General features: G+C 41.3%; 1 protein-coding gene across 1 annotated transcript; it reads left to right on the top strand.

Annotated features, from left to right (window-relative positions):
* Positions 1–1,506: 1,506 nt before the first annotated feature.
* On the top strand, positions 1,507–14,170 carry LOC124286474. Its single transcript, XM_046722856.1, has 5 exons — positions 1,507–1,783; positions 2,673–2,933; positions 9,570–9,738; positions 9,934–10,178; positions 13,318–14,170. Exons 1-5 carry the CDS (start codon positions 1,602–1,604, stop codon positions 13,442–13,444), a joined length of 984 nt encoding a protein of 327 aa, XP_046578812.1. The 5' UTR covers positions 1,507–1,601; the 3' UTR covers positions 13,445–14,170.
* Positions 14,171–18,984: the final 4,814 nt, after the last annotated feature.

The following is an 18,984-nucleotide window of genomic DNA, read 5'->3' as shown; positions in this document are numbered from 1 at the left end:
GTAATAATGTCATACTGACATGTTAAACAATAACAGCGTAACACAGAAGCCAACGAATCGTATAGTGTTCTAACCTGGTCATCTGGCTCATCAGTCATATGCCTCCATTTGACATATGACTCGTCACGCCGAAGGTTTCGATTCCCCACATGGGTACAATGTGTGAAGCCCATTTCTGGTGTCAGCCGCCGTGATATTGCTGGAATTTTGCTAAATGCGGCGTAAAACCATACTCACTCACTCATTATTACTAAGTTCTTCTAAGGTTGTCCGTCTCTTGCTGCACTGTTGTTAGATATCTGGTAAAACCACTGATTATTATAATTATTGTTTATGTACTTGTATTCCCCATACATCGCAATAACATTTCTCAACCGTATCGTCGTAATAGAATTATGAAACCTTAATGTCGACAGCATTATTATTTTGGTTACATAAAACCAAATTATGACTACTTTAAACTGTTGTGGGTGATTGTCGTAATCTTCAAATACTAGTAGACACAATGTTGGACATCATTTGGCAAGCGATCGCCGTAAACAATCAAAGTTATAACGGTATACGTTAGATTTTAGTAATATTTACAATGTTTACAACCATTGCAAGTAGATTTTCACAACGCTTACAATGAAACATCCAATGTCTGCTTGTATAAAACTCACTTGAATATAGAGATGTGTCATACAGGTTTCTTCTGAAGATAGTTATTACAACGCGACGTTACTGTGTAGATGCAAGTGCTTCATCAAGCAAGTGATCTGTGACTAGTGTACTTGTACAAGGCGATCTTACGGAATGCAGAGACAATTAGTACATTAAACAAAAAAACCCACACAATTAGTATCTGTCTTGTACTGACCCGTCTCATTGTAACTAAGTTGAATTCCTTACATTAATCCTGTCTGCATACGTACATGAGACTTCTAAATGTTACTCAAAGAAACATTTCTTTAGCGCATGCCAGACATGCACCCACGGCACACAGCGGGATATTTTACAGACGTTTCTCTGCTGCCTCACTTCTCGCGTCCTCAACCAATCTTCTTGAAGCAGGAAATTTGTCAAATGAACCGCACCAAAACGAAATCTCTCTGCTCGTTTTTTAACATTACTGTTTTAAAGAGGTGATACAAACATCGCTAGTTTCCCTTAATCCCGCATGACCACTGTGATCATGTTTATTCTGCATGTCGTGAATTATTCTTCATGTAGTCAATATCAGCCATCACAGTAATCGAAGTCGTGATGTACAACGTGATATTCAGAATCACTACTTAATTTGAAAATTATTTCGGAAGATAATGATAAATATACAGTGTGATCATTTGAAAGCAGTCAGCTAACTACAGTTTGCACGAACTTGTCATATTCTTATACTTTAAGTCCTAAATGAACAGTAGACGTTATTTGAGGTGCACGAGGTTCAGGGCAAATCGCTATTTGTAAGCACACAACCGCCACGTGCAAAACGCGCACCGTGCTAAAACGCCATCGCTTTGATATGCAAATGAGCACAAGAAAAGGGCCAGCCTCGAGTATGACACTAGTTACAAAGTAGCAGTTGATTACAGTAGATTGACAGTGTTCAGATCGCAGAAAAGATGAAAACGGACTACCAACCGTTTCTTTCTGCTACTGTATCACAATGTTCGCGAGTGACCAGAAAGGACACGGGATCACCATGCAAGTCCTTAATGGAGACCGATTCTGTGAAAAGAGCAGCGGAGTGTTCTGTTAAACCTAAACATATTGATTCTGGACAAGATACTCAATACAAAAACCGGTAGGTGGGCATTACTCGACGAATAGACAGTTGTATATGTTTCTCCCATGGGGACCGGCGGATCCCCATCCAACACGTAATTGCTTGAAATTTAAAAATTAAGTTTGATCGGGTGGTCAGGCTCGGTGACATGTTTTTCTTATTGCGCATGTAATCATGTATTTGGGGCATTCTGATGAACCAAAAGAACCATGATAATGACATAGTATACTAATTTCATAGATGTGGACATTGACTCCATAACAGCTTGCTGTTTTGCACACCGATGTATTGGCACTCTCTTTTGTTCTTAGGTTGCTGTGCACGCGACCGGTAATTTAAATCAGGCTCCCAGCTTTTGTAAGAGGCGATCTGGTGATCAGCCTTTGTGAGTGATGTAATCTATCGGTAGATGGTTCCTTTTCGTACCCTGATGGACGTTAATAGTTACTCTGGCCCCGACTCAAGTATGTGCAGGTTGACGGGATATAACTGCAATATTATTGACTTCGGCTTAAATTTGTTTTAAAATAGCATGGTTCTACTCAAAACACGAACTTTACACGCCGTCGTGACTAACTTACTAATTTGAAGGTATCATGTTAGAAACAGCTACACACTGGTAACGGAACCACTCATTTGAATAAGTCTTCATAATACTAAGTCATTCTATACATTCGCACTTTTATTTGAACACTTTTCTGTTTAAGGTTAACGTTTTCTTGGATTTCTATGGCTCAAAAATCAGATTGTATTCATGCATGACAAAATATAACAATTATACAGCTGCTGTACTGTTTGGTAAGAGATAGATGTGATTGAATGAAAACAATAACACTTAATTTCTGTCACAGCTCGACTGTTGTGGTATATGATGTAAGGTGTATTATATATGTGGACATATGTTTAGGTCTCCGAACCCGGGGAAGGCAGGGGAGAGACAAGTGCTCACACATACGCCACGAGGAAATAGTAAAGACGTCAACAGCGGTGGCGTGGAATCGAGGGGCACGCGGTCTGTAACACCCCGATCCAGGAGAAAAGCTCGCAAGCCAAAGAAGCCCCAGAAGAGTGCGGCATGCTGGGACCCCAACTTCCGTGGCGTGACGATGTGGTTCACTACTCTGGTGGAAGGGGACAGGGCACAACTCAGGATATCGTCCTTCTTCAGGTAGACCACATCAGGCACACTCATCTGAAAATAAACACTTTTAGGGTCTTTTAATCAAAACCCTTCGCAGGTATTTCCCATAACTTAATTTGGAAAGCTGTGTGTACGTCATGTTTCTTGTCTTCACCCACAACGTATTCGTCTAAACTGTGTATAATGGCCGAAAATATTTACAGTCTTTGGCCTAATACCGCCTCCGTGGTGTAGTGGTTAGAGCGTCCGCCCGGAGTGCGGAAGGTCGCTAGTTCGATCCCCGACCGCGTGATACCAAAAGACGTTAAAATATGGTACTTGTTGGTCCCTGCCTGGCGCTCGGCATTAATGGGTTCAACAAGGACTGGTCGGCTCGGAGTCAGTATACTGTGTGTGAGTGGGGTATTCATGCTTCACTGCGGCATGGTATCTCAGTGAGCTAGCACTATAAAACCAGCTTAAGTCTGGGCTAGTACAAGCAGCCGCTCATACACATACACACGCATGCACGTCGTCATATGAGCGAACTATTCTCAAGCACGACGTTAAACCCATTTTCACCTCACCACCTTTGGCCTAACGGTCTGTCGGTCCATCTCCTTGTCTCCAGAACCTCTGCGTGAAGTTTGGTCAAAACCGATGTGAAGTTGTCTTAGACAGCTGCCACCCTGACGGTTACGGTCATTTGAACAGTGTGACCAATGTACACTGAACTACTGGACAACTACGTACATTCAAATAAGCCCTGCACACATTATATGGAATGGATTGGACTTCAGATAGCTCGGCACTACATAACTACCTATTCTTCATTACACACTTTTTATTTTGATGGTACTATCACAGTTTAGTCACGACGTGGCTGAAATATTGCCAAAGTGACTTTAAATTTTAACTCACTCACACACAGTTATAGTTGTTCACCAGCATGCTTCCTCTCGCAATGAGTCATAGTACCATGTGTACAAAATTGCAGATAACTCAAATGATTATGAAGCAGCATGTATGTACACTCAGTTGTTTTGTCAGAGCTATAGCACTTTGTTTTACTCATGTCCTGTATTTGGTATGTGCTTCTTCAAAACAATCAGTGGTGTCACTACACGAGAAAGGCACATACTATCTTAAAGAAGTATTGCTCTTTCTGTTTAAAATTCACTCTGCATTTTGCATATATTTTCTGGAACCGGAAGTGCTTCAACTTAACTTATGGTAGCCAAAGAGGCAGCTTTCTGTTTCAAAGCTCTCTTGATTTTGACATTTAATTTCCCAAACAGCAAGCAAGTGGTTTCAGAATGCCTAGACTCTATACTAAGTTATATTGCATTTGCTCCATTAGGATTCAAGGTTGTTGAGGGTTTCCCTTTCACGGTGGTTTCCCTTTCACAGCTTTGGTAAGCTGTGTTCTGATTGGTCAGTCCAAAAGGTTAGCTGACGCGACCTTCTACTAGGCTTTGTTACACTCAGTATAGCAGTGTAACGAATAATACTGAGCCTAAGTTTACTTAGACTGAAATCTCCCCCCTCAACAATCGGTACCCTCTGACATCAGCCTCTCTTACTATGGAAGGGTTAACCACAAAATCCAGAGACGTTGCTCTCACCGATATTCCAGCTATACGGCGGCGGTCTGTAAATATACTGGTCTGGACCAAACATTCCAGTGATCAACAGCATGAGCATCGAACTACGCCATTGGTATATTATAATATGTGTCAACACCATCCAAAACACCATTAAAGCCTCAGACAACCACCATCCACCCATAAACAAGCACTTCAAGGAACAATGTTCCGCGTTCTTGTAGACATGCTTACATTGGTGAAACATCCAGAAATAAAACCCGAATTAATAAACATTACAGCCCAGTGTCTAAAATGAGACTCGAAATCTGAAAAATACCATATCCGTGTTAACCTTGACCCACAGCATCCAGTTGGATGGAGGTAAGCTTCATTCTTGTGAACTAAGAGTAAAGTACTCCATCCGTGCTATCTGTGAAACGGTACGCTCTTGCCACGGTACGGTACGTATTGCGGTACAGGGCATTATGTTCGGTCTGTTTCGGTTCGGTATATGAGATATGATCATAATGCAGAAACGTGACAAGAGCCAAACCTTTTAGTGTTTAATAACATGGAAAAAATTATTTAACAAAATTGTCATTTTATGACTAGATAGAAGAACTAAAGTATCACTGCAACCTTGAAGCTCACAGCTGTGTGGCAAAATAGCAAGTAGCCAAGTATGACTAAAAGTCACTAGCATCACATCAACATTTACTGTAGTGAAATCACCACTATTACCCAGAATGTTCATGTTTATAAAAAAAACAATACACACAATAGATCTTGTTGAATGTGACTCTGTTGATGGCATATCGCAGATGAATAAATTGAATAAATTAAATTAACACAACACAGTATTCATAAGACCGCTACTGTCTGTGTCATTGATCTAAATCATTGTCTATCTCTAGTTATGAGACACGGCGTTATACATAACAAGGAATAAAGGCCAAGTAAAATCGTTGACATGACAGAACTGCCATTTCGTGTATTGTGCCCAGTCAAAACAATATCGTATCATCGGAGGTGAAAAAAACAAAAAAACTTTGTAAATGAAAACAGGTATGTGTATAGGAAACTTGCAATCAAACATCACTAGTCATAATAATTCAATTGTCGTTCCTGTTATGCTACCTGTTATTCAACTTAGCCGGAAATGGCAATCAGCTGTCTACACGTTTTGCTCCAATCTACCGGTGATTCCGAAAATATAATATCAAAGAATTTCTATTCCTTTATCAGAAGACCGCCTCCGTGGTGTAGTGGTTAGAGCGTCCGCCCGGAGAGCGGAAGGTCGCGGGTTTGATCCCCGACCGCGTGATACCAAAAGACGTTAAAATATGGTACTTGTTGGTCCCTGCCTGGCGCTCGGCATTAATGGGTACAACAAGGACTGGTCGGCTCGGAGTCAGTATAATGTGTGCGAGTGGGGTATTCATGCTTCACTGCGGCATGGTATCTCAGTGGGCTAGCACTATAAAACCAGCTTAAGTCTGGGCTCGTACAAGCAGCCGCACATACACATACACACGCATGCACGTCGTCATATGAGCGAAATATTATCAAGCACGACGTTAAACTCAATTTCACCTCACCTCATCTCCTTTATCAGAATTAAAACAAATATAATATATATTGCTATCGTATTAGTATATAGAGAATCTCACCCGAGTGTCTTTTGATATCAAATATATCACCACGAGTTGATAAAGTAACAAATATCCGAGGCTTGCCGAGGATATTTTTACTTTCATCAACGAGTGTTGATATATTTGATAACAGAAGACATGAGGGTGAGATTCTATTTATCATCCAAAATCACTCTTCATTAGTTTTCAATGAAAAATGTACATCTCTGAACACAGTACTGCCATTAGATTTGCAGTGCAGTGATGGCATAGCATTGTGACGTCATCAAGTTCATGACGCTATCGTATTAGTGTCTCATGGTACTAGGAGATATCGTGTGATCTCACACAAGCGATATCTCCTGTGGAACACAGTTTTGGATGATAAAAAGCCTGTTTTCCACGTACATATTTAACATAATAATTAACATAGGCTTCAGCACTTTGGTTTACGTGGCTGGATCCATTTTACGTATGAGACAGTTTGACCAGTCACCGGTGACTGCCCCCGGTACGTGCCACTTTGATTGTGAAAACAAAACGTTGGCCATTAATGGTGAAATATGACTTCAGTGAGTCCATAACGCGGGTCTAGGGGTAGATGGATGACGAGGCGGTAATAAGTTTGCTGAGAATGATTTATGTGAAATTGGTGCTATCGCGGTAGGCACGACCCTCACGAACATGGTAAGCGGAAGTGGTATTCGTAGGCTATAGAATAAGGTGATGCCATTTCACACGCGTTTTCTCCAATGTTAGTGTAAACAGCTTTAACGAATGAAAATGGGATTAATTTAATCAAATAAAATGAAATCGAGGAAGATCGTTTTATTATGTGTTGACTTCATACGTTTTTGGATGGCTGTGTTGCATCACAGCAAACATGTAAGTACTAGGCTGATGGCGTGTCTTTATGATAAAGTTGTATTTTATAAGTTAGTACGATGTTCCTCCGTTCTTCTGATTGAAATAACGGAAACGGAAACGGAACCCAGCTACTGATCTGGTATCTGCAGCTGTTGTTGGTTGAAGTTGCCAACTTACTTCCGGGAAAATAGCGGCCGTCTAGCAAAGAAATGCATAGGTTTTGACGAAATGATTCGATTTCTAGACATTTTTAAAAAGGTTTAAAAAGGTTACTAAAATGACGATACGAAAACCGATAATATCGAATTTCTCGATTGCATTATGGTATACCGAACCCTATAGGCAAAATACCCCGGTATATGCCGTCCTAAAGTACTGTCGGAAATAGAAAAAATCTATTTTCTCATTTATCTCTACAATTTATGTAGTTGATGTGCAAGTGTGAAATATCTGTTAAACTAACTTCAGCCTAACTACAGTCTCAGTGGTAGGGACATAGGAAACGTAGAAAAAGGACTTTACTGAGGAGAGATTAGTGCAGAAATGAGCATTGCGGGTTTTTTCTAAGTCCAAAACGATTTATTTGGAACAGACCATGGCTTTATGCAAATTAGTGTGCGACAATATTGTATTATAAAGGACACTTTTTAAATGCCCAATTTCAAATTAGACGTAGCTTCATTATAAACGATAGCTGGCGTAAAAAATAATAACTTTCATGCTGAAACTATAAAGGATGTCGCTACCATGCAGTCTCACTGTCACTATAAAAAGAAACAGATAGGAGGGGTTGTCTCAAAAGCAGAACCTGGACGGGTGTCGCAGACGATCGTTGGGGTCGGGCTGGGGGATAGAGATATCAGCAATTACACTGGGGAAGTACACGGCATGTCATAACAATCTACAGTCCTGTCGATCTTCGCGATTGGGTGGTCATGCCACCTATATATTTTGAGACATTTAATACGAGGCGTTTCGATGGCTATCAGGTATCATACTCTTTTACATATCTGAACATAAACTTTATGAAAGAAAGACACGTAAGATGTTAATTAATAGATGAGACAGTCAACAGACATGAAAAAGCACAAAGTGTCTTTGAAATGCCCCCTTGTGCCTGTAGGCAGCACATGCATTTCATGCCAGGTGAGTCCGACGGTCCGTCGTCATACCTAGCTGAGCGACCAACTTGCCATCTATAGTCTGATCTATTGTTTTCAGCAGCTATTCGTTTTGCCCGATTTTACGAGTAAACATGCTTTTCTGGATATCCTATTACGCACCCACTGAATGCCAAGTTAGGCCGAAGTGGGTTATTTCAACATATGCTATTTGCAGTTGTGTAAATTTTAGAGATACAGAGTAACAGCCTAAAAACAGTTTTTGTTCTATTTCCGACAGTACTTTTAGTACGCATCGCCCCTAATCCATGCAAGGATTTACAGATTTAAGAACGTTCAAGCTGACATCTTTAAAATCACATTCGAATGATTGCACAAATGCTTAATGATGCCTGACACACAATCGCCACAGGTTCAGCGGCAACTTTGGAAATATATCTCCTCCCTCCCTTCTCTTTCTCCTCCTCTTCCTTTTTCTTCTTCTATTCGTCACCCCCTCCTCCCAATCCACCCCGCAATGGTTGTCCAATGGCCGTCATTGTAGATTTGGAACTCACAAAATATGATATTTGGCGTTGACTTCACTTTTTGTGTGTCAATGGTTCGGACGCTCGTGAAGTTCGAGCATCACTTTGTAAAGGTTTATACTCCTTCAAGTTCGTAACTGAGATCCACATGATCCAAGTAGGTTCTTAAGGGATCTTTCATACATTCCTCGAACAGAAAAGGTTATATTGATTGCATAGACGTAATCTCTAAAACAATATTGAAGCATGAATATGTCATTTGATGCATGCTGATCATGGTGACTGTGAATGAAATCATCAACACGGAGCAGTGTGAAAGTCCATTACCTAAACGTTTCAACAAAGACAGGTCACACTGCAATTTCCTACTCGTGAGACCGGAAAAGATGGTGGTGGAAAAGATGGTGGTGTGTGTGATTTCTGTTGAATTGCGGACTCACGCCACGTGCCAGAAGCACAAGCACAATCACCGTGTACAACAGGGGAGGTTCAATATGTGATAGAGCACCATCTCTGGATTGTGGTATCGGCACCAGCATAATGGTACGTCACGTTGACATTATTATCCTGTAACCTGGACCGTCGTTTGTGGCAAAGGAGTACTACATCAGCGAATCCAGGATTGCCAAGTATATTCTGATTATACAGTGAAGAACCGTCTTTATGAGGCAGGTCTATAAGTCGGACCTCAATTACATCACCAACTCCCGTCATTGGCAGAGTGAATATGGAATATTGGTGGTGCCAGCCTAATGACATAGGCGGTATTGTTCGAATTATACACCGTTTTCCTATGAACATTATACTCAATTGTAAGAATGTAAGACAGTTCAAATGCCAATTTAATAAGCTGGGGGAAATGTTTTTGTTCACAGTGGATATTCGTTTAATTTAATTTCTCTTTTTTCATCCTTATAGAGCAAAGCGAAACAAAATGAACTTTCCTTTACAGCAAGACGACGGGTAAGAAAAAATCATTCATGGGAACCAAATGTCGGCGGAAGCGCAGCGACTCTGTATCTGAATGCAAGAGCAGCTCCGACAATGAGGACTTCCGTGAGACATTCCCCACGATGAACTTCGGAGGTGGAGGACCAAGACCACAGGAAAAGACCACAGGAGTGAGACCACATGACCACAGACCAGGATGTGACCACAGATCACTGAAACACAGATCACATAACATGTGGAGGAAAAAAGACCAAAAAAGGACACAGACACAATCACACAACAGACACCACACATAATCACAACACATGGAAGGACAAATAACACACAGGAAAATAGGAACCACCATGAGGAAAAATGAGACACAGGACCAGAGGTGGACCGACCACAGGAACACAGGACCACAGGACCATGGAATCCACAAGACCAAAAATGGCACTGACCAAAGACACTGGACCAACATGTGGACCACACATGTGGAAACAAAGGACCACAGGAACGACCACAGGACCATGGAGGACACAAAAAGAGACCACATGAAAGAGGAAAGACCACAAGACCATGAGACCATGGAGGACAAAGAACATGACCATGGACACAGACCATGGACCATGTGACCGACCAGAGGAACCACCATGAAGGTAGTATCATGTGGGTGCTATATAGGGCGTGTAGCTATCATGTGTGTGCTATATAGGGTGTGTAGTATCATGTGGGTGCTATATAGAGTGTGTAGTATCATGTGGGTGCTATATAGGGCGTGTAGTATATATGCTGTATAGTGTGTAGTATCATGTGGGTGCTATATAGGGTGTGTACTATCATGTGTGTGCTATATAGGTTGTGTAGTATCATGTGGGTGCTATATAGAGTGTGTAGTATCATGTGGGTGCTATATAGGGGTGTAGTATATCATGCTGTATAGTGTGTAGTATATGTGGGTGCTGTATAGTAGGGTGCTATATAGATGCTGTATAGTGTGTAGTATCATGTGGGTGCTATATAGGGTGTGTAGTATCATGTGGGTGCTATATAGAGTGTAGTATCATGTGGGTGCTATATAGGGCGTGTAGTATCATGTGGGTGCTATATAGGGTGTGTAGTATAGATGCTGTATAGTGTGTAGTATCATGAGGGTGCTATATAGGGTGTGTAGTATAGATGCTGTATACTGTGTAGTATCATGTGGGTGCTATATAGAGTGTAGTATCATGTGGGTGCTATATAGGGCGTGTACTATCATGTTGGTGCTATATAGGGTGTGTACTATCATGTGGGTGCTATGTGGGGCGTGTAATATCATGTGGGTGCTATATAAGGGTGTGTACTATCATGTGTGTGCTATATAGGGTGTGTAGTATCATGTGGTTGCTATATAGGTTGTGTACTATCATGTGTGTGCTATATAGGGTGTGTACTATCATGAGGGTGCTATATAGGGTGTGTACTATCATGTGGGTGCTATATAGAGTGTATAGTATCATGTGGGTGCTATATAGGGTGTGTAGTATAGATGCTGTATAGGGTGTAGTATCATGTGGGTGCTATGTGGGGCGTGTAGTATCATGTGTGTGCTATATAGGGTGTGTAGTATCATGTGGTTGCTATATAGGGTGTGTACTATCATGTGGGTGCTATATGTGTACTATATGCTATATAGGGGGCTATATTGTGTAGTATCATGTGGGTGCTATATAGGGTGTGTACTATCATGTGGTGCTATATAGGGTGTGTAGTATCATGTGGGTGCTATATAGGTGCGTGTACTATGCTATATATAGTATCATGTGGGTGCTATATATAGTAGTATCATGTGGTATACATAGGGTGTGCTGTATCATGTGTGTGCTAGTATCATGTGGGTGCTATATAGGGTGTAGTAGTATAGATGGTTGCTATATAGGGTGTGTAGTATCATGTGGGTGCTATATAGAGGTGTGTAGTATCATGTGGGTGTAGGGTGTATGTAGTATAGATGCTATATATGCTGTATGTGTAGTATCATGTGGGTGCTATATTGGGTGTGTAGTATCATGTGGGTGCTATATGTGGTGTGTCAGTATCATGTGGGTGCTATATAGGGTGTGTAGTATCATGTGGTTATTATATAGGTGTGTAGTATCATGTGGGTGCTATATAGGGTGTGTAGTAGGTGCTGTATAGGGTGTGCTATATAGGGTGTGTAGTATCATGTGTGCTATGTAGGGTGTGTAGTATCATGTGGGTGCTATATAGGGGTGTGTACTATCATGTGGGTGCTATATAGGGTGTGTAGTATCATGTGGGTGCTATATAGGGTGTGTAGTATCATGTGGGTGCTATATAGGGTGTGTAGTATCATGTGGGTGCTATATAGGGTGTGTAGTATCATGTGGGTGCTATATAGGGTGTGTAGTATCATGTGTGTATCATGTGGGTGCTATATAGGGTGTGTAGTATCATGTGGTGATAGGGTGTTATATATAGGGTGTGTAGTATCATGTGGGTGCTATATAGGGTGTGTAGTATCATGTGGGTGCTATATAGGGTGTGTAGTATGTGGGTATCATAGGGTGTGTAGTATCATGTGGAGTGTGTTATATGTGTGTATCATGTGTGTGCCATATAGGGTGTGTAGTATCATGTGGTTGCTATATAGGGCATGTAGTATCATGTGGGTGCTATATAGGGTGTGTAGTATCATGTGGGTGCTATATAGACTGTGTAGTATAGATGCTGTATAGTGTGAAGTATCATGTGGGTGCTATATTGGTTGTGTAGTATCATGTGGGTGCTATATAGGCTGTGTCATGTCATGTGAGTATTATATAGAGCGTGAAGTATCATGTGGGTGCTATATATAGGGTGTGTAGTACCACGTGGGTGCTATATATGGGGCGTGTAGTATCATGTGGGTGCTGTATAGGGTGTGTAGTATTTTGTGGGTGCTGTATAGGGTGTGTAGTATTTTGTGGGTGCTATATAGGGGGTGTAGTATAGATGCTGTATAGAGCATTTACTATCATGTGGGTGCTATAGAGGGTGTGTAATATCATATGAGTACTATATAGGGTGTGTAGTATCATGTGGGTGTTACATGTATATAGGGGGTGTAGTATAAATGACATACTCTTAGAACCAGAGTATTCGATCTCCATGTCAAACTTCAAATAGTGCCTTTACTCCAAAATTATCAATTGTTAAATTTCAAATTAATATGTTGGAATGTCAAGGGTTAAGTATCACTTATCGGACACTTTCATCCATTGGGTGTTATATAGGGTGTGTACTATCATGTGGGTGATATATAGGGTGTGTACTATCATGTGGGTGCTATATAGGGCGTGTACTATCATGTGGGTGCTATATAGAGCGTGTAGTATCATGTGGGTGTTATATAGGGTGTGTAGTATAGATGCTGTATAGCGCGTGTAGTATCATGTGGGTGCTATACAGGGCGTGTAGTATAGATGCTGTATAGTGTGTAGTACATGTGGGTGCTATATATATACGTATGCTGTCATGTTGATGCTGGATAGTGTTAACTGCTATGAGGGGGTATATAGGGCGTGTGTTTTAGCATGAGGAAGATATATAAACATGCACTATCATGTGATCTTGTATAGAGCGTATGCAACTGGAAGGGCGTTATATAAGGGGTGTTGAACTGACTTATATCTTGTGTTGGTGCTATATACAGCATGTACTTTATGGCGAATCCTACTCAAAGCGTGTACTTTACAGCGGGTCCTATGTATTATTGCGTTTTACAGATACAGAAAATATCGAGTGCGCTGTAGCAAGTGTTGGCACATCCCCAAAAAGGACAGCAAGACCTACCCATCATGTTCTGTCTGTGGTGGAATGCTGCGCTTCCACCAGAACAGGAAACTCTGGTAGACTAGCCTGCATTTTACCGGACAGTTTTACCCACCCGGACAAATATATCTACCTTGACGCCCTGCGTGGTTAGTAAGTCTGGACGGGGAGGGTTTTACTGGCATCTTAAGCTTATTATCCACGACCACTTGGGCAGTTCCGGTAGAGGACAGGGTACAGTGACGGTCCCAGGAACACAGCAGAGATAACAGGAAAAGTCATAATAGTCTGGATATTTTAATTATGGCAAACTTTTAGTGAGGCACAACTCGGTCTTCGAAGACCGTAGCTATACATGTGGAATTTGTGATAGAAAGGTTGAAAGCATTAGAATTATTCCGTAAAAGTTTGTCAGATTAACCTGTAAGGGTTTTGTTTATGACCATGGTTTTGAAGCCGATACCTTAAAGTGTTACTGCTATGTGTGTACAGGATGCCCGTGGAGTGTGGTGACGTGCATTTCTCCTCTTCCTTGAGATGGCCCAAGTACTATTTCTATGAATGTCATCGATTATGTTATATGTATTGACTACATATCATTATCCTTAATCTTTATAATCAGTGATATTTCAGATTTTTTGATGTTAGTGATTGACACGATTACAGATGAATTTTGCTATTTATGAAATCACTAAATCTTGATGACACCTTTTGATTCCACTTTGGAGCAAGCAGCTCTATTTTGAGTTATATTTTACCAATGTTTATTTTGTATTGTTTTATTGATATAAACGTTTATTGAATATTCTTGTGGGCTATTGATGTTATTGAATAATACTTATCGTAATATATTTGGGTCAGTGTCTTGTTTAGGATGACACCTTATGGAGAGTCTCGTGATATGAAACAGGACATTTCCAATCCAAATAACTGGTTTGTGTTCATCGTCGATTCATTTGTTTCAAAATTTCTCTATCTCATATCCACCCGAAATAGGTATGTCAAAAGTTTGAAATACTAATACCATTAAATATAACTGGAATTTACGTTGCATTCGAACCCACGGAGTCCATACATGTTCAGAAATGTAGCAGAGGTTACATAAAGGAGACAATAATATACAATCATCAAGACAAATAGTTAAACCGCCATAAAAGGTTCTATATACTGACTATGTTGTCTTGTACATGACAGATGTGTCTGAATCGTTTGGGTTTCGTTAAAATTGGCTTTTCTTAATCAGGACCATGATTGCTAATAATGGGCCAATCAACGTGGGCAAATTATATTTGTGAATGATAAATGTGTTCGAGTTCTTCCACTGTTACATATGATTCATTATGTTGCACATGCCCAAGGTACAGGGAACATATTTCACGTGCTTCATGAGAGGCGAGATCTTCTAACAGTTGTTTTATTGTTTGTTTGTTTTAAACGTATTTTATTCATGAGAAAAGGATTGGGTACAAGTTATACAACTTAGAACACCCTCTCCGTAACACCCTAACAGTTAATCATTGTAGTTCTTGGATATCTTTTTTATATGCAGTCGTATAGTTTTTGGATGATGCCATAGGTAGTCGAATGATTTCAAAAGTAAGAGACCGCCTCCGTAGTGTAGTGGTTAGAGCGTCCGCCCGGAGAGCGGAAGGTCGCGGGTTCGATCCCCGACCGCGTCATACCAAAAGACGTTAAAATATGGTACTTGTTGGTCCCTGCCTGGCGCTCGGCATTAATGGGTACAACAAGGACTGGTCGGCTCGGAGTCAGTATACTGTGTGTGAGTGGGGTATTCATGCTTCACTGCGGCATGGTATCTTAGTGGGCTAGCACTATAAAACCAGCTTAAGTCTTGGCTAGTACAAGCAGCCGCACATACACATACACACGCATGCACGTCGTCATATGAGCGAAATATTCTCAAGCACGACGTAAAACCCAATTTCACCTCACCTCAAAAGTAAGATTTGTGCCATTTGTGAGAGCCTGCTGGTTATTTACGCCCAAGATAGACCCATGTTGTCGCTGGATCAGCGAGGAAACTGAATACAGTTGTCGTGTGATGGAAGATACAAACCCAGCCGAACATTGCCCTCCACCTCTGTAACCTGACTAGTGAGTATGAGCCCTTGAGTCCAGACAGAGGCTACTGCGCAGTTGCATATGGAGTAGGTCATGGTACCGTGCACTGTCTGATGTTCGGATCGAGAGGTCTTAGGCTAGAAAACGTCAGAGAAGTATAATTTGAAATGTATCGTCGGATCATTGGTTTTCGGACGCCACATGCTTTCGAACGGCAGTGTTTACTTGCGTTATATAATGAGTCGGGTTGTCTCGCACATACATGGTAAATGCTCGGATGATTTTTAAAATGAAGTTGTCTTTAATAGGCTTTAGTGACACGTTTTCAATTGCTCATGTTATGGGGACAACAACGGGTGTTCCTGAGCGCCCAACACGATGGCACATATTCTCTTCCCACAGAGGTTACTCAAGTCATATCGTGGGATAGTCATATCAAGTCGTACGTGGGAAGAGATGACTTGAGTGGGAAGACAACGTATGGCACACAGCGGCGTGTCGGATATGACTGCTGTTCCGAGGGTGTTCATTCTGGATACATGTCGTAAGAAGAACACTTGACCACTCCTGGACATGTACTCCTTGTAGAAGATACGGTTTTCTTTATGTTCTGCTGTCAACGGTGTTATTTGAAGCAACCTGGCCTCCGTAATCTGGCCACCGCATTCCCCGTATATGCCGTAAAAGCACGTGCAGTTCATGCGTGTGGCGCGCTCGCGTCTGTATGACTGTATTGGTCGGCTGGTAATCTACTATATATATCACACTCTGTTTTAATTGGTTTGTTAATTTCGAGAACACTGGGAGTGAAGTCACTCATGTAGAAGATCTCCTCCCTTTTCCCGGACTGTCGACAAGTAATTTGGACGGATTTTTTCTTGTTGTCGACAGTCCGGGCATAAACCGCTGATGGGGTGTCCGAAGGCCGACACGAATGGCGTGGTAACCCTTGGTCTACCCGTTCTTGGATGGTCTTGTGTCTGGCCTGTCTGTTGGTAACGGCTCAACAAGTTGCTGAAGGTTGCTTAGCTGCAATTGAAGACTCTTGCAATGTGACGTTGTGAGGCCCCCATTTCTGCCATACCAATGGCTCTGTCACGTTCGGCTTATGAAAGTCTCGGCATTTCTGTGATGTTCTTTTACTGCATGGTTGCACTGTTCCACATCTGTATTTATGCAATAATTGTGCACGGGTATTTTCAGTAAAGTCCATTTATGCTGTTTTTGGAACTTTTCATGCCAGCACGAATTTCACTTAATCACGGACTTATGCCTTGCTACTCGACCACAGAATGTGTTTTGGCGAATGCTTTCTGAAAACATCTGTAATTGCGAAAATGATAATTTTAAGTGATAAAAAGCGATAAGTTTCTTTTGCCCGGTAGTTTAGTATAACACATGCACCAACAACGGTACATGCAAACTCTACGTCCACGTACAAACGCTTTTGTAAACATCGCCAACGGCCTTTCAACCTCCCAAAGGCATCTTCCACAGTCATTCTAGCCCTGCTGAGCCTGTAGTTGAATACATTTCGCTCCTCCGTCAGACTCTCTCTGTTGCTGTGTGGCTTCAGAAGCCATTTCGTCATAGGACAAGGTCCATCTGTGGGGTGTGTGTGTGTTAACATCTCTTCCTGAGAGGTTTAACCTTTTATCAAACTGAGGAAACAGTTTTCCAGACTCGCCTTTTTGAAGATTTCCGAATTTACAAAGATTCTTGCGTCATGGACACGGCCTGGCCAACCGATGTTTATATCACGGAATACATACTGATGATCACACAAGGCTTGAATTACAATTGAGTAAGCGCCTTTTCTGTTCAAGTAATCGCCGTGGGCGTCTTTGGGACATTTGATTGGTATTAGTGTGCCATCTATGAAACAAGCACAGTTTGGAAAATTCCATCGCCTTATAATCTTGGATCACAAGATACAGCTCCTCATCCTTGGGTAAGAAAACGTAGGTCTCCATTAAAGGTCACATGCAACGTAAAACACAACTTTGCAGATTCTGATACCTTTCGGTATGGACTTACCGAAAAAAAGCGTCAAAAATGCAAATTCAACTTATAAAGTTGAAAAATAACGCGATGAAAAAAAACGTTCAAACGTTTCACTAATTTTCCCCAGACTTTTCTGGGGAATACGGGTTTCAACAGCTGGGCTGCGCTCATAGCACGTGCGCAGTGAAATAGGTTCGCGCAACTTGGAAGCGGGCTGTCTGGTGAATACTCGGTGAAGGCTTTGGTGTGAGCTAGTTTCATAATGTTTTGTTGATATCTCACAGGCGCGAGCTTTTTGTATGTTATGACAGTAAATAAACTGTTTATATAATTTCATTTGTCTATTTCACCACACGTTCTTCTTACCGAGTCACTTTCTCAGTTCGATACTTAAAAGCAATGTCATTGTTTAGAGTTGACACGATTTCTAACTGTGATATAGATATGTCGCTGTCACAGACAAAACTCAATGTCTTGTTTTATTGACACCAGTGTGTCTGCCTGCCTGTCTGCTAATGACAATATTCAATACACAACTGCGATCACTGACCACATGCAATTTGAACTTAACACCAATCAGGCTATACACCATAAACAAAACGCATTGATTTATGGCCCGAGTTCGGTCTCTGTCACATTATGTAATTACACAGACAGGCAGGTGTGATACTTGAACACATGATATGTTATGATGTCTGTTGATTGCAAAATGTTATACACAAAAAATGAGCATGTATTTACAAAACCCAACTTTCTATATATACACACACAATGACCCGTGAAGGCGGCATCTGCTAATGAACCAGCCGTTACACTTGAGTGCACACCCTCCCGTTCTGACTGGGTTCGGTATCCCGGCTGATTCGTTTCTAGGGAGGTAAACCCAAGTACAAAATATTGCACTTTTGATTTGCGATTATACGCTTATAATTTTGTTTATTTGTTTTTTCATAATCAGCAATGCATATTATATGTCATGAAGAAGTGATAATTGTGTTTTAATTATGTTTGATTTTTGGTTGCATGTGACCTAGGATCTGGCATACTTGGCGTATAGAGTCATATACTGTTAATTTGCCCACGCCAAACAGGTTAGCCACAGTACGGTATTCTCCAGTAGAGGCGGCCAATACAAAGTTACTTCAAGCTTTTCCTCTGATGAAATTGGGGACCTACTCATTCATCTTGCGGTTGAAGGTAGACTTTCAACTGGTTATGGAGTATTTCAAACAGGTTGGTTTCTGTGCATTCGAAAATTCTTGATCCATTCTGTGTCTGTTCCGTTAACGTTGCTGTAGATATGCTCCCACCACGTTGTTGGTCTGTGAATCTTCCATACATTCTTCTATCATGATACACTCCACCAATCAGAGCCACACTAAACTGACAAGGGAATTGTCTCCTAAATCTTCTTCAGTATCCTTCCATGGCAAAGGTTAGAGACTGAATGATCACATGGCAACAAGTTGTTTACTCACCTAACAATACACACACCCCTTTTTCATCATGCGAACGCATAGCAAATTTGCTTTTGC

The sequence above is a fragment of the Haliotis rubra genome, unplaced genomic scaffold, assembly GCF_003918875.1.
Source record: "Haliotis rubra isolate DU_JTF1 unplaced genomic scaffold, ASM391887v1 Scf110, whole genome shotgun sequence".
Lineage (NCBI taxonomy): Eukaryota > Metazoa > Mollusca > Gastropoda > Lepetellida > Haliotidae > Haliotis > Haliotis rubra.
The sequence above is the reverse complement of the archived record's forward strand: the minus strand, read 5'-3'. Positions and strand labels throughout refer to the sequence as shown.